Source organism: Trachypithecus francoisi, unplaced genomic scaffold (assembly GCF_009764315.1).
Source record: "Trachypithecus francoisi isolate TF-2019V2 unplaced genomic scaffold, Tfra_2.0 Lachesis_group20, whole genome shotgun sequence".
In the NCBI taxonomy this organism is placed as follows: Eukaryota; Metazoa; Chordata; class Mammalia; order Primates; family Cercopithecidae; genus Trachypithecus; species Trachypithecus francoisi.
In genome coordinates, this window is record NW_022681466.1 from 13,525,504 (window position 1) to 13,545,048 (window position 19,545).

At 55.3% G+C, this 19,545-nt stretch overlaps 1 protein-coding gene across 5 annotated transcripts; it reads right to left on the reverse strand.

Moving 5' to 3' along the window:
• Window positions 1-45: 45 nt before the first annotated feature.
• Window positions 46-8,157, reverse strand: DUS1L (dihydrouridine synthase 1 like). Of its 5 annotated transcripts, none has more exons than XM_033181671.1 (14): window positions 7,889-8,157; window positions 7,072-7,318; window positions 6,365-6,473; window positions 5,706-5,756; window positions 5,101-5,213; window positions 3,492-3,574; window positions 3,147-3,250; window positions 2,741-2,885; window positions 2,397-2,493; window positions 2,234-2,316; window positions 1,474-1,619; window positions 913-950; window positions 501-568; window positions 46-419 (listed from the first exon to the last, which is right to left on the reverse strand). In XM_033181671.1, the coding sequence occupies exons 2-14, from the start codon at window positions 7,306-7,308 to the stop codon at window positions 401-403; spliced, it is 1,293 nt and encodes a 430-aa protein (XP_033037562.1). In that variant the 5' UTR covers window positions 7,309-7,318; window positions 7,889-8,157; the 3' UTR covers window positions 46-400. The 5 variants fall into 5 exon arrangements, with proteins under 5 accessions (XP_033037562.1, XP_033037561.1, XP_033037560.1 ...); XM_033181670.1 differs by having other exon boundaries at window positions 501-576; XM_033181669.1 differs by having other exon boundaries at window positions 501-618.
• Between the last annotated feature and the right edge of the window lie 11,388 nt (window positions 8,158-19,545).

Sequence of the window (19,545 nt, forward strand, 5' to 3'; positions counted from 1 at the left end):
CTGTGGGTCTGGGCGGGGGCGGTGGTCACAGGCTGTGGGCTCTTGCATCTTTGAAAGGATTTATTGTTCCCTTTTGCACACGCGTGCTGAGGACAGGGCAGGTCCAGCCTGGGGCCTGCTCCCCACTGCAGCATTTCCAGGCCCCCGGAGTGGGCCGAAGGGGGACGTGGGCGTGTCTTTCCACATTAAGTAGCAGGAGATTCCCTGAGTAAAGGCGTTTCCTTAAGTAGGACGTGTCCAGGCTCCAGCAGCAGTCCTGGGGGTGGGGGTTCTGGGCCTTCAGGCCAGGGCACTGCCCATGACTTCAGAGAAGCCACCCGGTGTTCCGTGTGCTGCCGGCTGAGGCTCCTGTAGCTCAGGCTGGGCCTCTTTCCAGGCCAGAGACTTCTCCAATTTGGTTTTAAAAAGCAATCCGTGACCTGGCAGAGCGAGAGGAGTCGGGGGTCAGGAGGCGGAGGGGCCTGTTTGCCTGCTGCAGGGCGGGTGGCAGGCGCCCTCACCTGGGCAGTCCGCAGTCTCTTTGGAGGCTCGCTTCTTGCAGCAGCCGCGGCACAGGCTGAACACACATCTGTTGCCCTGGGCACAGGAAAGCTCGGGAGCCTGTGGCCAGCACCACTCCTGGGGCCAGGCTGGGAAAGTCTCTGCTAGATGCCCACGGCCTGGATGCAGCCCTGGGGACCGCCCCCAAGCCAGGTGCCTCTCCCTCACCCAACCACCCAGACTTATTCCCACTCCATTCCTGGGCAGGGGCTTGGCTGGAAGCAAGGAGCTGTCCTGAGGCATCCATGCCACCTTGGGCCACACTGCAAACCCAGCTGGGCGGGCACCACACCTGCTACCCCGAGTGCGGAGACCACCCTGTTCACCCACCAGAGCGGAAGCCTTGGTGGCATGTGGCCGGAACCCACTCACCTTTGGGTTTCCACACTGGTCACACTTTGCATATTTTGCTAGGAAAAGAACAAGAGGGTACTGATGAGTGAGGGCCGGGGTGGCCTGGCTGTGGGGGCTGCCCCGCCGCCTGCATGGAGCCTGCTGACAGCGTCTGTCCCAGCTGTGGCCAGCCAGGCCAGGAGGCTCAGGGAGGGCAGAGGATACAGGCTGGCCACATCTGCTTTTCCTTCTGCGAGCAATGGGTGAGGACCCCAGCCTCCCTCTCAGGCATCTTATGTGAGGCCCGAGGCCCTGAGCTGTAGACAAGCCCCTCAGTGGCCACCTGAGTGGCACCTGGCTGAGAAGCTTGTCCCACAGCCCCATCTGACTCACTGAGCCCATGTCCCACATGCCTGGGCTGTGGCCTGCACAGGTTCCCTGTGCTCAGACCCCAAGTCTGGCTGACTACTCTGCCAAGGCCCCCAGGCGTCTGCTTCCAGCTCTGGGCCTTGAGCCTTGCTGACCGAAAGTACAGGTTCCTGTCACTGGCAAAGGGAGGACGGGGGTGACGAGGAGGCCATCAGCGGAAGCAGTGCTTACGCTTCAGAGAGGGGTCGAAGGTCTTGTGGGGGTTCCTCAGCTGCTTCTTCTGCTTGTTCTTGGACAGGATTTCCGTGCCACACTCCTCCTCCTCCAGGGCCCGCTTGCTGCGCGCACCCGACTTCTCCTTGCTCCCCTCCCTGGGCCTGAGGGGAGGACAGCGGGCAGAGCCCAAGGACACTGTGAGAGGGGCCCAGTAGCCACAGCCACACGGGTCTGAGCCCGGGTGAGGCCCCAGGGTGAGGAGGCGCCAGGCAGCCATGGTGAGTGCTGTTGCTGTGAGGAGCATGGGCAGCGCGCAGCCCACTCAGGAGTGGCCACTAGGGAGTCTGGGGCCTCCGAGACGGAATCCGCAGCTCGGGCAGCCCCGAGCTCTGAGCCACCAGCTCCAGGCAGGGCTGTGGCCACAGATGGCCTCACCTCTGAGAACCCAGCAGAAGCTGGGGTCAAGCTATTGACCCATGGGCAACTCCAGGATCAGAGAAGCTCAGAGAAGTATCTTACAGAAGAAAAGATTTAAAATCCCAGTGTCCACTGAGGGAGGACACAGCTGAGTCACCAGCACCCGCCACCTAGGACACCGAGGGGCACATGGCAGGTGTGTGCTGCTTGGAGCTGAAACCTCCCTCCTCCTTTCCCTCGGGCAGGAGCTGACTGGCCATAATGGTTGAGGACAAGCGGCGCAGGCGCAGCACTGTGGGCACAGGGTGGAGCCCACACCTTGGCGCACATCACTGCCCAGGGCTGGCTGGGCTCTCACCCCGGCCGGACGTAGGGCTGGCAGATCCAGTGGAAGGGCAAGTCGCCGGTGGGCTTCGCTCCCTCCTGCCTGGATATCTCCTCCTGCAAAAGCCCAAGGCCCTGGTCATGGCCCCCAGCCCTCACCCCTCCAAGGCCAGGCTCCCACCCGCCCCCGCGCCTGCCTGGCACCGCAGCTTCAGCTCCTGGCTCACGGCAGCGATGCCCTCCAGGGTCTTCACCTTGGCCAGCTCCTCTCGCAGCTGCTGGTGCACCTGCAGCCTGAGACAGAGGCCCCGTCATGCAGGCTGGGCTCCCGGCTCCACCATCAGGCCCCAGGCTGAGCACTGGGCACACAGGGACCTGTGTCTTTTCTTGTCCAACTCCACTCCTAAGTCACCCCAGCCCCTCAAGACCTGACTTAGCAGCAAGTTGTTTTGACAAAACCTGCAAAATGCCCCAGGTGGGCTCTGATAGTATCTGCCTGGGCAACCCCCCAGCGTGGCTTCTGCCTTAGGGGATGACTCACGTGTGGTGCCACAGCTTGAAGAGGTGGGCCCGGACATAGGACAGCGGGCAGGGGTGCTCTCGCACGATGTCCAGGTATTCCTCGGCCAGCTCCCACACGGCAGGGCTCCGGCCCTCGAACAGGGCGGGGTTGTGCAGGTTGCCCTCTGGGAGGAAGGGGAGGAAGGATGCCTCATGGGCTGCTCCAGGTGGATGGCATAGGAAAGCCTGGGACACTCAGGACACCCTCCTGTGCCACCTCACAAGGGACAAGGCCAGGTCAGGCCCCTCAGAGCAGAGTGGGACTGATGAACACCATCTGCGAACAGCGCTGTTGGGAGGGCAGTAGGCAGTGGGAAGAACCCACCTGGGTGGTGGCATCAGGCCATGTGCATGGGGCCCCAACTGCTGTCCCGGGCCCTGCCCACCTGCGCTCATAACGCCCTGCACACCAGTGTCCCGGAGGCAGCGCTCCACATCCTGCAGGCACTGGATGTTCCCATTAGCAAACACAGGGATGGCCACCGCCTTCCTGTTGACAGAGAAACACCTGTCCCTCCACCTGCCCGGCACATCCCCAGGCCCCGGACAGCCCCGCCTCCCTCCTGGCAGGGAGCTTCTGCTCCAGGCGATGCTGACCCCAGCCACGGCCCTAGCCCCCTCGGTGGTCACGGGCGTCAGGTGAGCCGAGCACCCTGCGGTGTGGAGCTTGGACCCTCTAGCAAAGCCCCAAGGACTGAAGGCTGTGTCACCCAATGCCCACATCCACTCACCGCACGGCCTTGATGTGCTCCCAGGATGCTGCACCCGACAGGGGCCCTTTCTGCTCCTTGGTGCGCCCGTGCACCGTCAGCAACTAGGACAGACCAGCAGTCTCTTGACCCCTCCAAGCCCCCTCCACCCCTCAGAGCCCCCTCTGCCCCTCCACCCCTCCACGCCCCCTCTGCCCCCACTCCACCCCTGAGCCCCCGCCACCCCTCCATGCCCGCTCTGCCCCCGCTCCACCCCTCTGAGCCCCCGCCACCCCTCCATGCCGCCTCTGCCCCCGCTCCACCCCTCTGAGCCCCCGCCACCCCTCCATGCCTGCTCTGCCCCCGCTCCACCCGAGCCCCCGCCACCCCTCCATGCCGCCTCTGCTCCCGCTCCACCCCTCTGAGCCCCCGCCACCCCTCCATGCCGCCTCTGCCCCCGCTCCACCCCTCTGAGCCCCCGCCACCCCTCCATGCCCCCTCTGTGCCTCCGCCCCTCAGAGTCCCCTGTGCCCATCCGTGCCCCCTTCACCCCCACTCCACCCCTCCGAGCCCCCTCTGCCCCTCCAAGCCCTGTGCCCCATGCCCGACTCCAGGGACCTTTCCTCACCATCTCAGCTCCTGAAGCAGGGCTGAGGAATGACTGGGGCCTGTCCCAAAGGCTCTGCACTCTATGGGAGCCTCAGGCTGCATGTGCTGCCCAGGCCCATGTAAGAGCCAGGCCAGGAAGTGGCAGGATCCCCACTGCCCAAGGCCAAAGGTGTGGAGGGACTGGCTCCAGGCTGGTGGGGCACGGGGGGAAAGTGGGGCCTGGGCCCAGCAGCCCCTGTGCAAGCTCATCCCTGGGTCACCAAGGTTGCTGTCTGCCTTCAGAAGGTTGAGTGTCTTGAAGGGCACCCCTGGAGACAGCAGCCCATCCAGGCCTGCCCCAGGCCAGGCTCGGTGTGCAGGGGACCCAGGCAGGGGAGCAGCTCTGCTGACAGCCTGTTGGCCCCTTCCTGACCGTCTAGGAAGACTAGATGCTGAGTATCCCCAAAGGAGGCCCTGCCGGCCTCTGTGACACTAGGAACATGGTAGAGATGCCGACATTATTCTATCCACAGGGACAAAACTCTGGAGCCAGGAAAGCCGTTTCTGTTGTGAAGGCCTGAGCTTGGGGTGCTGGCACTCAGAGTCTGTGGGGGTAGGCCGGGCGCGGTGGCTCAAGCCTGTAATCCCAGCACTTTGGGAGGCCGAGACGGGCGGATCACGAGGTCAGGAGATTGAGACCATCCTGGCTAACACCGTGAAACCCCGTCTCTACTAAAAATACAAAAAACTAGCCGGGCGAGGTGGCGGGCGCCTGTAGTCCCAGCTACTCAGGAGGCTGAGGCAGGAGAATGGCATGAACCCGGGAGGCGGAGCTTGCAGTGAGCTGAGATCCGGCCACTGCACTCCAGCCTGGGCGGCAGAGCGAGACTCCGTCTCAAAAAAAAAAAAAAGAGTCTGTGGGGGCAGGCCAGTCAGGAGGGCCACTGCCCCCATGAGGCCGACAGTGCACAGTGTCTGAGTGGACACAGGAAGAGCCTCAGCTGTGTCGTCTGCGCAAAGGCCCAGCCAAGGCCCACGACACCCCCGCAAGCCCAGGGCTCACCTGGCAGCCAGCCTTCTCCAGCATCTGGGCGTACCTCACGGTCTTGTCGATCTCCGGGAAGACACGGATCTTGCACGTGACAGGAACAGAAAGTTTCTCGTGGGCCAGCAAAACTGGGGAGAAGACAGGCAGCTTCCGAGGGGCCATGGTGTTCCCACTTTAGCGGCCAAGCCCGGGAGCCCAGGGCCCCACAGATAGCGGAGTCCAGGCAGCTTTGCTGGGAGGTTGGGAGGCAGCCTGGGCCACCATCTGGGTGTCTCCCTCAGGCTACCGGGCAGGCTCCCTCCGCCATTCCCCCAGCCCTCCCAAGTTCAAACAAGCAGGGCCGAGGCCAGCTTTATCTCCTAGGACGTCTGGGGCTGGGACCGAGCAAGGACTCTGTCCTGGCACCTACTGTCTGGTTTTAAGGGGTGGGTGGCACAGGACAGGCAACTTCACAGCCACCTCCTTCCAGCAGAGAGGCTGCTTTGGGCAGGAAGCCCCAGGGTGATGCTGAGAGCTCCTGCCAAAGCCTATCCTCTCCTAAGCCCCAACTAAGTGGACAGTGCCCATGTGTCCCTCTTGAGGGTCTCTGGGGTCCTTCACCGCCCACCTAGCCAACTCACTCATTCTTTGGAGCAGGTCCCACTCATCCTGCAGGAAGGCACCATAGTGACCTGCAAAGAGCAAGCATGGCCTGGCTGGCACCTGTGTTAAGGCTGGTGGAGCCGAGGCCTTGCGCCCCCTCTGCACCCCCTCCTCCATCCATGCAGGCCAGGAGCTGCCCTGCCAGGCCGGACCCAGGTCCCCAGAACCAGCAATGTATCTAGTTGGGGCAGTGGAACAGTCAGAGCAGTGGTTTGTCAGCATCAGATTCAGGGGCTCTATTTGCCCAGCTGCCTAAGCTCAGAAGGTGCTGAAGGGAACCCCCACCGCCCCACGGTCTGGGACCAAGTAACACCGCCTCAGGGGCTGGGTGAGGTAGACAGGGTCAGCCCACACGCCGCAGTGCCAGGGGGTGGCGGGGACCCTGTATCAGCAATCATGTTTATGCAGAGGGAGCTCCCTGAGGGAAGGGAGAGGCAGGAGGGCTCAGCCCCCAGCCCCGAAGGCCTGAGGACAGCCACCCTCCAGAGGCAGAGCACAGAGGACGGCTGGCTCCAGCCTGAGCCACTGTCACGACAGAGGCAAGGCCTGCCATCCTCCATGCTCACCACACCTGGGGCTGCACTGAGCTGGCTCTGGCCCCTGCCCCGGGTGCCCCCATGCTCCACACGGAGCTCACCTCTCTTGGCTATCATCTGTGGGCAGCCCAAGTTCAGGTCAATGGCGTCACAATAATCCTGAGCCAGGAGAGCCGCCTGAACAAACACTTCCGGGTCATTGGCACAGAACTGGAGAAGACGCAGGAGTCAGCCATGCGCCCAGCCAGGCGCTAGTCCCTTGCTGCCCAGCCCTAGGAGAGGTCCAGTGTGACCCCAGAAGGGTGTGGGCCCAGGTTCACCGCAGGAGGGTGCCCTGTCCTGTGGAGGCTTACAATATGACAAAGCCAGGAGGAGTCCCCAAACTACCCAGATTTACAGATTTTTTTCTGAACTGTGGCAGAAGCCACAATCACTAACTTCTGAAGAGCAGAGCCATCTCTACTGGTTCTGAAGAGGGAGTGTGAGTGTGAGAGGCAGCAATCCAGAGGCCCCAGCAGGGCTGCGAACCTCACAGCACCCTAGCTGCCTCAGCCAGCTCCTAGAGAATGGGGTTGGAGTCTGGGAGGTGCACCTGGCAGCCCTGACTCCACCACAGGCATCACTGCTGTGGCCATGTGGACTCTACACACCTGGTGCCACCTTCTCCCTCTCCTCCTGGAATTGAGCTGGCTCTGGAAAGGCTGAAAGTGATGTCCGGCCACAGAGGGAAGGGTTTTTCCCCAGGCATTCCAGGGCCCGGGACCCAACCGACCCAACCGCTGCCGCCGCCACAGCCCCTCCCGCGCACCTGCACGATGAGGGGCCGGTCCTCGGGGCACACCTCGCAGTACAGGTTCTCCTTCCGGTAGTTGGCGTCGCGGACGAAGACCTGGGCGTGCAGCATGGGCGTGTAGCAGAGCTGTGCTCCGTGGCGCCGGCTCAGCAGCCTCCAGGCCAGCTCGCTCTGGTCCACCATGGGGGCCACCACGTGGCGGGCGCCACGCAGGGTGCGGCTCCAGAACTCGAAGCCCTGCAGCTTTGGCATCGTCTCCAGGCTGGGGGAAAGGCGCAGACCGGGGGCTCAGCCAGGCCCAGCGAGGGGCTGAAGACTCAACTCAGAGGCAGCGGTCAGTCTTCTACGGCCGCTCCGGTACCACCGTGGGGTCACACGCAGGGGCACTAAAGGCGGGGGTCGGTGCAGGCTGGAGAAAGGCCACTCCAGTGCCGCCACCTCCTAGCGGACCTCGGGGGAGCCGCTGGACCCCTGGGCCTTGACCCTCCCTGGGGAGCAAGACTCGATGTCGGCCTGGTAGGATTGGCGTGAAGGGGGAAGATACCGTGACGCCAGCGTCCCCACGGGCCTGGCCGTGAGCAGGTCGCCCTGCGGTGAAGTTAGGACCCCGGCAGGGTCACGCCGCGGCCGGGCACTGCGAGGACCCCCGGCCCCTTCCCGGGAGAATTGACCCGCGCCAGGCCAGGGGAAGGGCAGAGCTTCCCTCTCCGCAGGCGGCCCGGCTGGCTCGAAACGCCACAGGGACGCCCCTCGCGAGACTCAGCCAGAGCCACGCGGCGGCCAGCGTTCGCGATGTGCAGTGACAGGAGCCCACACGCCTACGCGTCCTCACCGCGCAAGGGCCCCGCCGTGTCCGCCGCGCGCCTTTGGCTCCGAGGGCGCCGGGAGCCGGTGTCCCCGGCCCGCCCCGCTCCGGCCTCGCCGCCGCCCAGGGCCCCTGCCGCTCCCCGGCCGCCACGAACGCCCGCACAGCGCCGGGGCCGCCGCCGGGCCGCAGCCGGGCCCAGGGCTCCGCGCCGCCACCGGAAGGTGCCCCGTCCTGCGCAGTCCGGGCGGCCCACGGTGCGGCGGGAAACGCGTTCCCCGGAAACCGCGCCCGGCTCCGAGGGGACCGGCGACGAGAGGTCGCGGCGCGGGGTCGGAGGTCAGAGGACGAGGTCAACACCGTGCCCGTCAGGCCGTGGCTAGAGAGGGGTCGGGACTCGCCGGGACTCACCGATAGCTCGCTGGAAACGAGGCGCCGGCTGTGTGGAAATTGGGCCTCGCTGAGGCGCACGTAAGGCCCGGGCCGCGGGTCGACCGTGGGTGCTGAGGCCCAGCGTTGCCTAATCCCCGAGTTCCAACTCGGGGCTTCATCCGGTTCTCGCCTAAAGCGGCCCCAGAGCCCTGCCTCGAACCCACGCACCTGCCGCCTCGGAAAGCCGCTCCGTTGCGGAAAATCAACCTCCAGGGACCCTCCTTGCCCGCCCTGGGTTTCCGCAGCCGCCAACCTTTCATCAGCTTTCCTCCACCCCGTGGACCCTCCTTGGGTTATTTCGAGCTGTGGGGACCTACTCGGAACCCCAGAGTGGATGTGAAGGTTAATTTAAACTGAAGGCATTTGAGACCCGACAGATGCAAAAAGAAGCTTTGTCAGAGCTTGCCATATCTGAGAGCGAAGTCGAAAGTTGAACCAGGACATTCAGTACATGAAACATGGGAAACCAAAATCTCTTGGGCCCCCCAGAATCACTAAGGAAAACTCTGGCTGGAAGCTGCTCAGGGCAAACCTGCGTCCTGCTGTGTTCAGAGCCACCCTCTGCTCACTGAGATAGATGCACATCTGACCGCCTCCTTTGAAAAGCCTCATCAGAAGGTTGGGCGCAGTGGCGCACGTTGAGACCAGGAGTTCGAGACCAGCCTGGCCAACATGGTGAAACCCCGTCTCTAGTAAAAATACAAAACTAGCCGGGCGTGGTGGTGTGCACCTGTAGTCCCAGCTACTCGGGAGGCTGAGGCAGGAGAATCACTTGAACCCGGGAGACGGAGGTTGCAGTGAGCCAAGATCACGCCATTGTACTCCAGCCTGGCCACAGAGCAAGACTGATCAAAAGGGAAAAGAAAAAAAAAGGCTAATCAGAAACTCAAAACGTTGTAATCGTTTGTGTATCACCTATCTGTGCCCAGGAAGCTCCCTCCCCCATTGCTTTACTTTAAGTTGTCCCACCTTTCCAGACCAAACCAATTTTTTTTTTTTTTTCTGAGATGGAGGCTTGCTTTCTGACCCAGGCTGGAGTGCGGTGGTGCGATTTTGGCTCATTGCAACCTCCGCCTGCCAGGTTCAAGCGATTCTCTTTTTTTTTTTTTTTTTTGAGGCGGAGTCTCGCTCTGTCGCCGTGCAGTGGCCAGATCTCAGCTCACTGCAAGCTCCGCCTCCTGGGTTTCCGCCATTCTCCTGCCTCAGCCTCCCAAGTAGCTGGGACTACAGGCGCCCGCCACCTCGCCCGGCTAGTTTTTGTATTTTTAGTAGAGACGGGGTTTCACCGTATTAGCCAGGATGGTCTCGATCTCCTGACCTCGTGATCCGCCCGTCTCGGCCTCCCAAAGTGCTGGGATTACAGGCTTGAGCCACCGCGCCCGGCCAAGCGATTCTCTTGCCTCAGCCTCCCAAATAGCTGGGATTACAGGCGCCCACCAACACGCCCAGCTAATTTTTGTATTTTAAGTAGAGACGGGGTTTCACCATGTTGGCCAGGCTGGTCTGCAACTCCTGACATCAGGTGATCCGCCCGCCTCGGCCTCCCACAGTGCTGGGATGACAGGCATGAGCCACCGCTGCTGGCTGCAGTGTTCATCTTACATGTATGATTGATGTCTCACGTCTCCCTAACATATAAGACCAAGCTGTGCTCCGACCGCCGCAGGCGCACGCCAGGACCTCCTGGGGCTGTGTCACATCGGCAAAATAAACTTTCTAAATTAACTGAGACCTGCCTCAGATTTTCTGCATTCGCAAATAGAACAGCCTTGGTGGTCTTCAGAGGTGGCCAGGTGTCCCTGGTGGTCTGCAAGGCTGGGTGCACACTAGGGAGAACAGGCAAGGGCCCCGGCTGTCCACCGCCCTGGCCGAGCATGAGGCTTTATACAAGCAAAAAGTAAAAGCCAAGGCCAAATTGTAAACTGCCTGAATTCCAAATGCACCCACATCCCACACAGCGCCATCATCAGAGGCTGGAGGCCCTACTGGTTCAGAATGTTTAAGCACAGTATCGAACCAGTAATTGTAAAAGGCAAAAGATTTATACGATCTGAAGAGAAAGCAGAGTATTCGAACCAGTAATTGTCCACTAAGCTACACCGACCCAGGGGCGAGTCTTAGGAAACCAGACTTGGCCGGGCGCGGTGGCTCAAGCCTGTAATCCTAGCACTTTGGGAGGCCGAGATGGGCGGATCACAAGGTCAGGAGATCGAGACCATCCTGGCTAACACGGTGAAACCCCGTCTCTACTAAAAGATACAAAAAACCTAGCCGGCGAGGTGGCGGGCGCCTGTAGTCCCAGCTACTCAGGAGGCTGAGGCAGGAGAATGGCATGAACCCGGGAGGCGGAGCTTGCAGTGAGCTGAGATCGCGCCACTGCACTCCAGCCTGGGCGGCACAGCGAGACTCCGTCTCAAAAAAAAAAAAAAAAAAGAAAAGAAAATAATTTTTTTTTAACTTAGCAAACACATCTGTAGACATAGCCTGCAGGGGAAACACCCTGGAGAATTCATCCGAGCAAGTCACTAAGCCAATAAAAACCACCAACAACCAGTGGGTTCGAATCCAGAGTTTCCATTCTACAATATATTATCTAAAGTAGTATCCATTTAAAAATTATGAGACATACAAAGAAACAAGAACATGGCCAGTCATGGTGGCTCAAGCCTGTAATCCCAGCACTTTGGGAGGCTGAGGCGGGCAGATCACTAGATCAGGAGATCGAGACCATCCTGGCTAACATGGTGAAACCCCGTTTCTACTAAAAGTACAAAACATTAGCCAGGCGTGGTGGCGGGCGCCCGTAGTCCCAGCTACTGGGGAGGCTGAGGCAGGAGAATGGCATGAACCTAGGAGGCGGAGCTTACAGTGAGTTGAGATCGCACCACTACACTCTAGCCTGGGTGACAGAGTGAGACTCCGTCTCAAAAAAAAAAAAGACTGGGCATGGTGGCTCATGCCTGATATCCCAGCACTTTGGGAGGCTGAGGTGGGCAGATTACCTGAGGTCAGGAGTTCGAGACCAACCTGACCAACATGGTGAAACCCTGTCTCTACTAAAAATGCAATAATTAGCTGGACATGGCGATGGGTGCCTGTAATCCTAGCTACTTGGGAGGCTGAGGCAGGATAATCACTTGAACCTAGCAGGTAAAGGTTACAGTGAGCAGAGATTGCGCCATTGTACTCCAGCCTGGGCAACAGAGTGAGACTCCGTCTTAATAAAAATAATAATTAGGGCCGGGCACGGTGGCTCAAGCCTGTAATCCCGGCACTTTGGGAGGCTGAGGCGGGCAGATCACTAGATCAGGAGATGGAGACCATCCTGGCTAACCTGGTGAAACCCCGTCTCTACTAAAAAATACAAAAAACTAGCCGGGCAAGGTGGCGGGTGCCTGTAGTCCCAGCTACTCGGGAGGCTGAGGCAGGAGAATGGCGTAAACTCGGGAGGCGGAGCTTGCAGTGAGCTGAGATCCGGCTACTGCACTCCAGCCTGGGCGACAGAGCGAGACTCTGTCTCTTTTTTTTTTTTTTTTTTTTTTCAGACGGAGTCTGGCTCTGTCTCCCAGGCTGGAGTGCAGTGGCCGGATCTCAGCTCACTGCAAGCTCCACCTCCCGGGTTTACGCCATTCTCCTGCCTCAGCCTCCTAAGTAGCTGGGACTACAGGCGCCCGCCACCTCGCCCGGCTAGTTTTTGTATTTTTAGTAGAGATGGGGTTTCACCGTGTTAGCCAGGATGGTCTCGATCTCCTGACCTTGTGATCCGCCCGTCTCGGCCTCCCAAAGTGCTGGGATTACAGGCTTGAGCCACCGCGCCCGGCCGAGACTCTGTCTCAAAAAAAAAATAATAATAAATAATAATAATAATTAGGCCAGGCACAGTGGTTCACACCTGTAATCCCAGCACTTTGGGAGGCCGAGGTGGGTGGATCACGAGGTATGTATTTCATATATATATACGAAATTAAAGTGGTAGAGTGGAAAATATCCATTTAACACAACAAAGGCAATAACAGAAGAACAGAGGAATAAAAAAATACATACGAAATACATAATTTTTGTAAAAATACAGAAATTAGCTGGGTGTTGGGCTAATTTAATAGAAACCTACCAAAAGTACAAAATTTAGCAGGGTGTGGTGGCGTGAGCCTGTAACCCCAGCTACTTGGGAGGCTGAGGCAAGAGAATTGCTTGAACACGGGAGGCAGAGGTTGCAGTGAGCCAAGATTGCACCACCTCACTCCAGCCTGGGTGACAGAGTGAGACTCCATCTCAAAAAAGAAAAGAAAAAGAAAAGAAAAGAAAAGAAAGAAATTAGCCAGTTGTGGTGGTAGGCCTCTGTAATCCCAGCTACTGGGAAGCCTGAGGCAGGAGAAGCTCTTGAACCAAGAAGGCGGAGGTCGCAGTGAGCCGAGATCACTCCACTCCACTCCAGTCAGGGTGACAGAGCAAGACTCTGTCTCAAACAAAACAAAGCAAAAACTAAACAAACAAAAAAACCAGTGGCATATGTAACTCTAGCTGTATCAATAATACCATTAAATGGTAATGAACACTCCAAGTAATAGGCCAAGATTTTCAGAGTGGGTTAAGAAATAAACAAGATCCAACTATATGCTTTTTACATTCTAAACGCCTTATTTTTTATTTTATTTATTTTTTTGAGACAGACTTTCACTCTTGTTGCCCAGGCTGGAGTGCAGTGGTGCAGTCTTGGCTCACTACTACCTCTAACTCCTGGGTTCAAGTGATCCTCCTGCCTCAGCCTCCCAAGTAGCTGGGATTACAGGCACCCACCACTATGACTGGCTAACTTTTGTATTTTTAGTAGAGATGGGGTTTCACCATGTTGGCCAGGTTGTTCTCGAACTCCTGACCTCACTCTGTCACCCAGGGTGGTCTCAAACTCCTGGGCTGAAGCCACTCTCCCACCTTTGCCTCCCAAAGTGCTGGGATTACAGGTGTAAGCCACTGCACCCAGCCCATATACATAGTTGATGATGATAAACATGTCCATTCATTAGTAAGATGTAACAATTATAAACAAAACTTATTCCTAAAAGGAAAATTTTGGCTGGGTGCAGTGGCTCATGTCTGTAATCCCAGCACTTGGGGAGGGTGAGGCAGGTGAATCACCTGAGGTGAGGAGTTTGAGACCAGCCTGGCCAACATGGTGAAAATACAAAAATACAAAAATACAAAATACTAAAAATACAAAAATTAGCCAGGTGTGGTGGCGTGTGCCTGTAATCCCAGCTACTAGGGAGGCCAAGGCAGGAAACTCACTTGAACCCAGGAGGTGGAGGCTGCAGTGAACTGAGATCATGCCACTGCTTTCCAGCCTGGGCGACAGAGCGAGACTCTGTTTCGAAAAAACAAAGGAAATTTTTAAGTATCAACACCTATGTTAGAAAAGAAGAAAGATCTCAAATCAATAATCTACGCTGTTTTTTTTTTGAGACGGAGTTTTGCTCTTATTACCCAAGCTGGAGTGCAGTGGCAGGAGGTGGAGGTTGCACTGAGCTGACATCGCACCACTGCACTCTAGCCTGGGCAACAGAGAGAGACTCCGTCTCAAAAAAAAAAAAAAAAAAAGAAAGAAAAAGAAAGGGCAGAAATGTCCCTATTTGCACAAACTATGGATACATAAAACAACATGGATTTCAAAGTTATGCTGAGTGTAACAGAAAGGCCAATCTCAAGAGGTATATATGATTCCATTTATATAATACTCTTAGAATAATGTAATTTTATAATTCTATTATTTTTGTAGATGGAAAACTGGTCACCAGGCCCCTGGCTTGGGGTGCCTTCCTTCCCCATGATGGGACACCTGCCTTTGGATTTTGCCTTCTCACCCACTCCGGGCAATGGAGGTGATAGGCTCGGTGGCCAGAGCCAGGCTGGGTTGACCCTCGGAACTGGCTAAGCTTCCAAGACCCTCTCTTTGTCATGAAGTCTACTTTTTCCATTAACAATATAGTTAGACCTGCTTTTTAATTCTTACTGTTTTCTTGGATTTGTTTTTATTTTTATTTTTCAACTAATTGTCTCTGTGTATTTAAAATCTGACTCTTTTGACAACATGTAGTTGAGACTGCATTTTTATTCTGATCATCCTCTTCCTTTTAACTGGAATGTTTAGTCCATTTACGTTTAACACAGTTATGATGGTTGAGTTTATGTCTGTCCTCTCCCTTCTTGTTTCTACTTGTCTCTTCTATTTTGTGTTCTTCTGCTGCTCCTTTCCTGCCTTCTTCTGGGATAATAAAATAGTATTGTTTTAGTGTTCTATTTTATATGCTCTATTGGCTTCTTAGTGATACTTCATTTTATTGCTTTCTAGTTGTTCTAGGGCTACTCAACATACATCCTAAGTTTTCTAAATCTCTTTAGAATTAGTATTTTACAATTCACACCTGACACTTCCCTCTTTCTATCGTACTTCCAGCTGCAGAAATGTAATAAATTTATGAGTATAGTTTCCTTGTTCCTTGGTGACATATATTTCCTTGTTCCTTGTTGACATATATTTTACAGGCACAAGAGTTACGAAGGCCACCCTACAAAACTTTTTTTGTCTTGTAAGAAAATGATGAGAGAACAAAAAGCATATTTCTTATATTTATCTGCTTATTTACCACTTCCAGGCGCTTTTTCCTTTCTATAGATCTGAATTCCATCTGGTATCTTTTCCTTTTAGGCTAAAAAAACATCCTTTAACCTTTCTTATAGTTCAGGTCTGATAGAGATGAATTCTCTCAGCTTTCACTTATCTGAAAATTTAGGTTGGGTTGGGCATGGTGACTCACACCTGTAATCTCAACACTTAGGGAAGCCAAGGCAGGGGCATCGCTTAAGCCCAGGAGTTCTAGACCAGCCTGGGCAACATAGCAAGACCCTGTCTCTACAAAAAATGTAAAACATAAAAACTAGCCAGGTGTGACGGTACACAGCTATATAATCCCAGCTACTTGAGAGGCTGAGGCAAGAGGATCCCTTGAGCCTGGGGGACTACAGTGAGCTATGGATGGACCACTGCACTCCAGCCTGGGCAACAGTAAGATGTCTCAAGAAAGAAAAAGAAAAAGAAAAGAAGAAAGAAAGAAAGAAAGAGAAGAAAGAAAAAGAAGAAATGAAAGAAAGAAAAGAAGAAAGAACTCAAAGAAAGAAAGAAGAAAGAAAGAGAACGAGAAGAAAGAAAGAAGAAAATGAAGAAAGAGAGAAAGAGAGAAGAGAAAAAGAAAGAAAGAAAAAGAAAGAAAGAAAAAAAGAAAGAAAGAAGGAAGAAAAAAAGAAAGAAAGAAAAGAAAAGAAAGAGAGAGCCGGGCGCGGTGGCTCAAGCCTGTAATCCCAGCACTTTGGGAGGCCGAGACGGGCGGATCACGAGGTCAGGAGATCGAGACCATCCTGGCTAACACGGTGAAACCCCGTCTCTACTAAAAAATACAAAAAACTAGCCGGGCGTGGTGGTGGGCGCCTGTAGTCCCAGCTACTCGGGAGGCTGAGGCAGGAGAATGGCGTGAACCCGGGAGGCGGAGCTTGCAGTGAGCTGAGATCCAGCCACTGCACTCCAGCCTGGGCGACAGAGCGAGACTCCGTCTCAAAAAACAAACAAACAAACAAACAAACAAACAAAAAAAAACTATTGCCTCGGTTGGTGGCTCACACCTGTAATCTTAACACTTTGGGAGGTCATGGTGGACAGATCACTTGAGGTCAGGAGTTCGAAACCAGCCTGGCCAATATGGCGAAACCCTGTCTCTATGAAAAATACCAAAAAATTATCCGGGCATGATGGTGCACACCTGTAATCCCAGCTACTTGGGAGGCTGAGGCAAGAGAATCACTTCAACCCAGGAGATGGAGGTTGCAGTGAGCCAAGATCGTGCCACTGCACTCCAGCCTGGGCAATAGAGAGAGACTCCATCTCAAAACAAACAAACAAAAAAGAAATAAAAGAAAAGAAAAAGAAAAAAAAGGACCAGATGCGGTAATCCCAGCACTTTGGGAGGCTGAGGTGGGCGGATCACGAGGTCAGGAGTTCAAGACCAACCTGGCCAAGATGGTGAAACCCCGTCTCTACTAAAAACACAAAAATTAGCCAGGCGTGGTGGCAGGCGCCTGTAATCCCAGGTACTCGGGAGGCTGAGGCAGGAGACTCACTTGGATATGGGGGGCAGAGGTTGCAGTGAGCTGAGATCACAGCCCTGCACTCCAACCTGGGTGACAGAGTGAGACTCCATCTGAAAAAAAAAGAAAAGAAATATCTCTATTTTACCCTTGTTTTTAAAGGATTTTTTTTTTTGTCAGCTATAGAACTCAAGATTGGGCCGGGTGTGGTGGCTCAGGGAGGCTGAGGTGGGCGGATCACGAGGTCAGGAAATCGAGACCATCCTGGCTAACACGGTGAAACCCCGTCTCTACTAAAAATACAAAATATTAGTCGGGCGTGGTGGCGGGCGCCTGTAGTTCCAGCGACTCAGGAGGCTGAGGCAGGAGAATGCCCGAACCCAGGAGGCGGAGCTTGCAGTGAGCTGAGATTATGCCACTGCACTCCAGCCTGGGCAACAGAGCGAGACTCCTTCTCAAAAAAAAAACAAAAAAATTCAAGATTGACATTTTTATCCTTATAAATGACTTTCCACAAAAGGATAAATTCCATGTAAATGATTCCACTTACATGGAATACCTAGAATGGGTACATTCATAGAAACCAGAAGTAGATTTGAGGTTGCCAGGGAGAAGGGGGTAATTCGTTGGGGGACAGAACCACTTCGCAATTGTCTTCTGTGAGAGGCCAGAGATTATTTGTACCGTTGCTACCCTGTGTGTGGTGTTCTCCACCCCCACCCCCATTTCCAGACTTTTCTCTTTATCTTTGGTTGTTAGCAGGGTGTCCAGGACAGGCCTGGCGCTGGTTCTGTTCGGATTCAGTCTGTTTGTGGGGAGCTGAGCTTCTTGCACCTATAAATCAGTGTTTTCAACAGATTTAGCAAATGTTCAGCTATTATATTTTCAAAAATTTTGCCCCATTCTCACTTTCTTCACCTGTCAGCCTCCGATTGTTTACCACCAAAATCTCGATTGTATTTTATTTTATTTTTATTATTTTTTTGACACAGAGTCTCGCTGTGTCGCCCAGGCTGGAGTGCAGTGGTGCGATCTCGGCTCACTGCAACCTCCGCCTCCCAGGTTCAAGCGATTCTCCTGCCTCAGTCTCCCGAGTAGCTGGGATTACAGGCATGTGCACCATCACACCCGGCTAATTCTTGTATTTTTAGTAGAGCCGGGATTTCACCATGTTGGCCAGGCTGGTCTCAAACTCCTGACCTCAAGTGATCCACCCGCCTCGGCCTCCCGATGTGCTGGATTACAGGTGTGCGCCACCACGCCCAGCCTCCATCCACCCGCCTCGGCCTCCCGATGTGCTGGATTACAGGTGTGCGCCACCACGCCCAGCCTCCATCCACCCGCCTCGGCCTCCTGATGTGCTGGATTACAGGTGTGCGCCACCACGCCCAGCCTCCATCCACCCGCCTCGGCCTCCCGATGTGCTGGATTACAGGTGTGCGCCACCACGCCCAGCCTCCATTGTGTTTTGATGGTGCAGTGGGCTTGACATACCCTGAACTTCGTTCCCTTGGGTTTCCCTGGGAAGGACTGGGGAGCCCTGTGTTCTTGAGGCCTGACTGTTCCCTGGTAGACCCTCTCCAGCACTCTTTCACAGCTGGCAGTGGCATAGGCCGTTGCTTTGAGTGGCACACCAGCCTTATGAATGGGACCCTAAGCAGGGGCAGCAGCCCGTGGTCTTCTCAACTGGCCTCTCCTGGCATGGACTCTCCACCCTACAGGCAAGCTTGGGTAAGGGGGCTGGGGGATCTCAGGCACCAGCCCTGGGATGGAGCTTTCGCCCCAACAGAGAGCTTGGCTGAAAGAAGGCAGCCGTAGCCTTCTCAGCTTCTCTTGCTCAGAACAGAGCTTCTGTAATACCGAACAGGGGGTGAGATGTGCTGGCGGCTGGCCCCTCTCTGGGAGATGTTGCAGCCCTAGGCCGGCCACTGGGGACAAGGGAGCCCGTGTCCATGGCTGCCTCTGCTCCAAGTGGAGCTTCCATCATGTTGAGCAGGGGGAGCAAAGGGGGTCAAGGTGCTGTGACCCACTGATCTTGCCAGAATTTACTTGATTGTCCTAAATAATATTTCTCCTTTTGCTGTGTGCCCTTAGGACATTTCCAGAGATTTTCAATGAATTTCCAGAGACTTTTCAAACTAAAAAGTTTCCACCAGTTGTGGTTATTTTGCTGAGGGGAGAGCCTACAGAGCTCCACACATCAACATTCTGATAGTGTGGATTCCCTTCAACTGTATGTGTGGTGTGTGTGTGTGTGTGTGTGTGTGTGTACGTGTGTGTGGGTATATATATAATTTCTATTTTATATATTAAATATATATATATATTTTTCTTTTTTTTTTTTTTTTTTTTGAGACGGAGTCTCGCTCTGTCGCCCAGGCTGGAGTGCAGTGGCCGGATCTCAGCTCACTGCAAGCTCCGCCTCCCGGGTTTACGCCATTCTCTCGCCTCAGCCTCCCGAGTAGCTGGGACTACAGGCACCCGCCATCTCGCCCGGCTAATTTTTTGTATTTTTTTAGTAGAGACGGGGTTTCACCGTGTTAGCCAGGATGGTCTCGATCTCCTGACCTCGTGATCCGCCCGTCTCGGCCTCCCAAAGTGCTGGGATTACAGGCTTGAGCCACCGCGCCCGGCCATATATATATATTTTTGAGACAGGGTCTCACTCTGTTGCCCAGGTTGGAGTACAGTGGCACAGTCATGGCTCACTGCAGCCTTGACCTCCCAGGCTCAAGCAATCCTCCCATCTCAGCCTCCCAGGTAGCTGAGACCACAGGCAAGCACTGCCATACCCATCTAATTAAAAATAAATTTTTTTTTTGTAGAGATGGGATTTTGTCATGTTGCCCTGGCTGGTCTGTAACTCCTGGGCTCAAGCAGTCCTCCTGCCTTGGCCTCCCAAAGGGCTGGGATTACAGGCGTGAGCCACCATGCCCAGCCTGATGTGATATTTTGATTTTTTTTTTGAGACAGGGTCTGGCTCTGTTGCCCAGGCTGGAGTGCATTGGCATGATCTTAACTCACTGCAACCTCTACCTCCTGGGCTCAAGCAATCCTCCCACCTCAGCATCCCAAGTAGCTGGGACTACAGGCGTGCACCACCACACCTGGCTAATTTT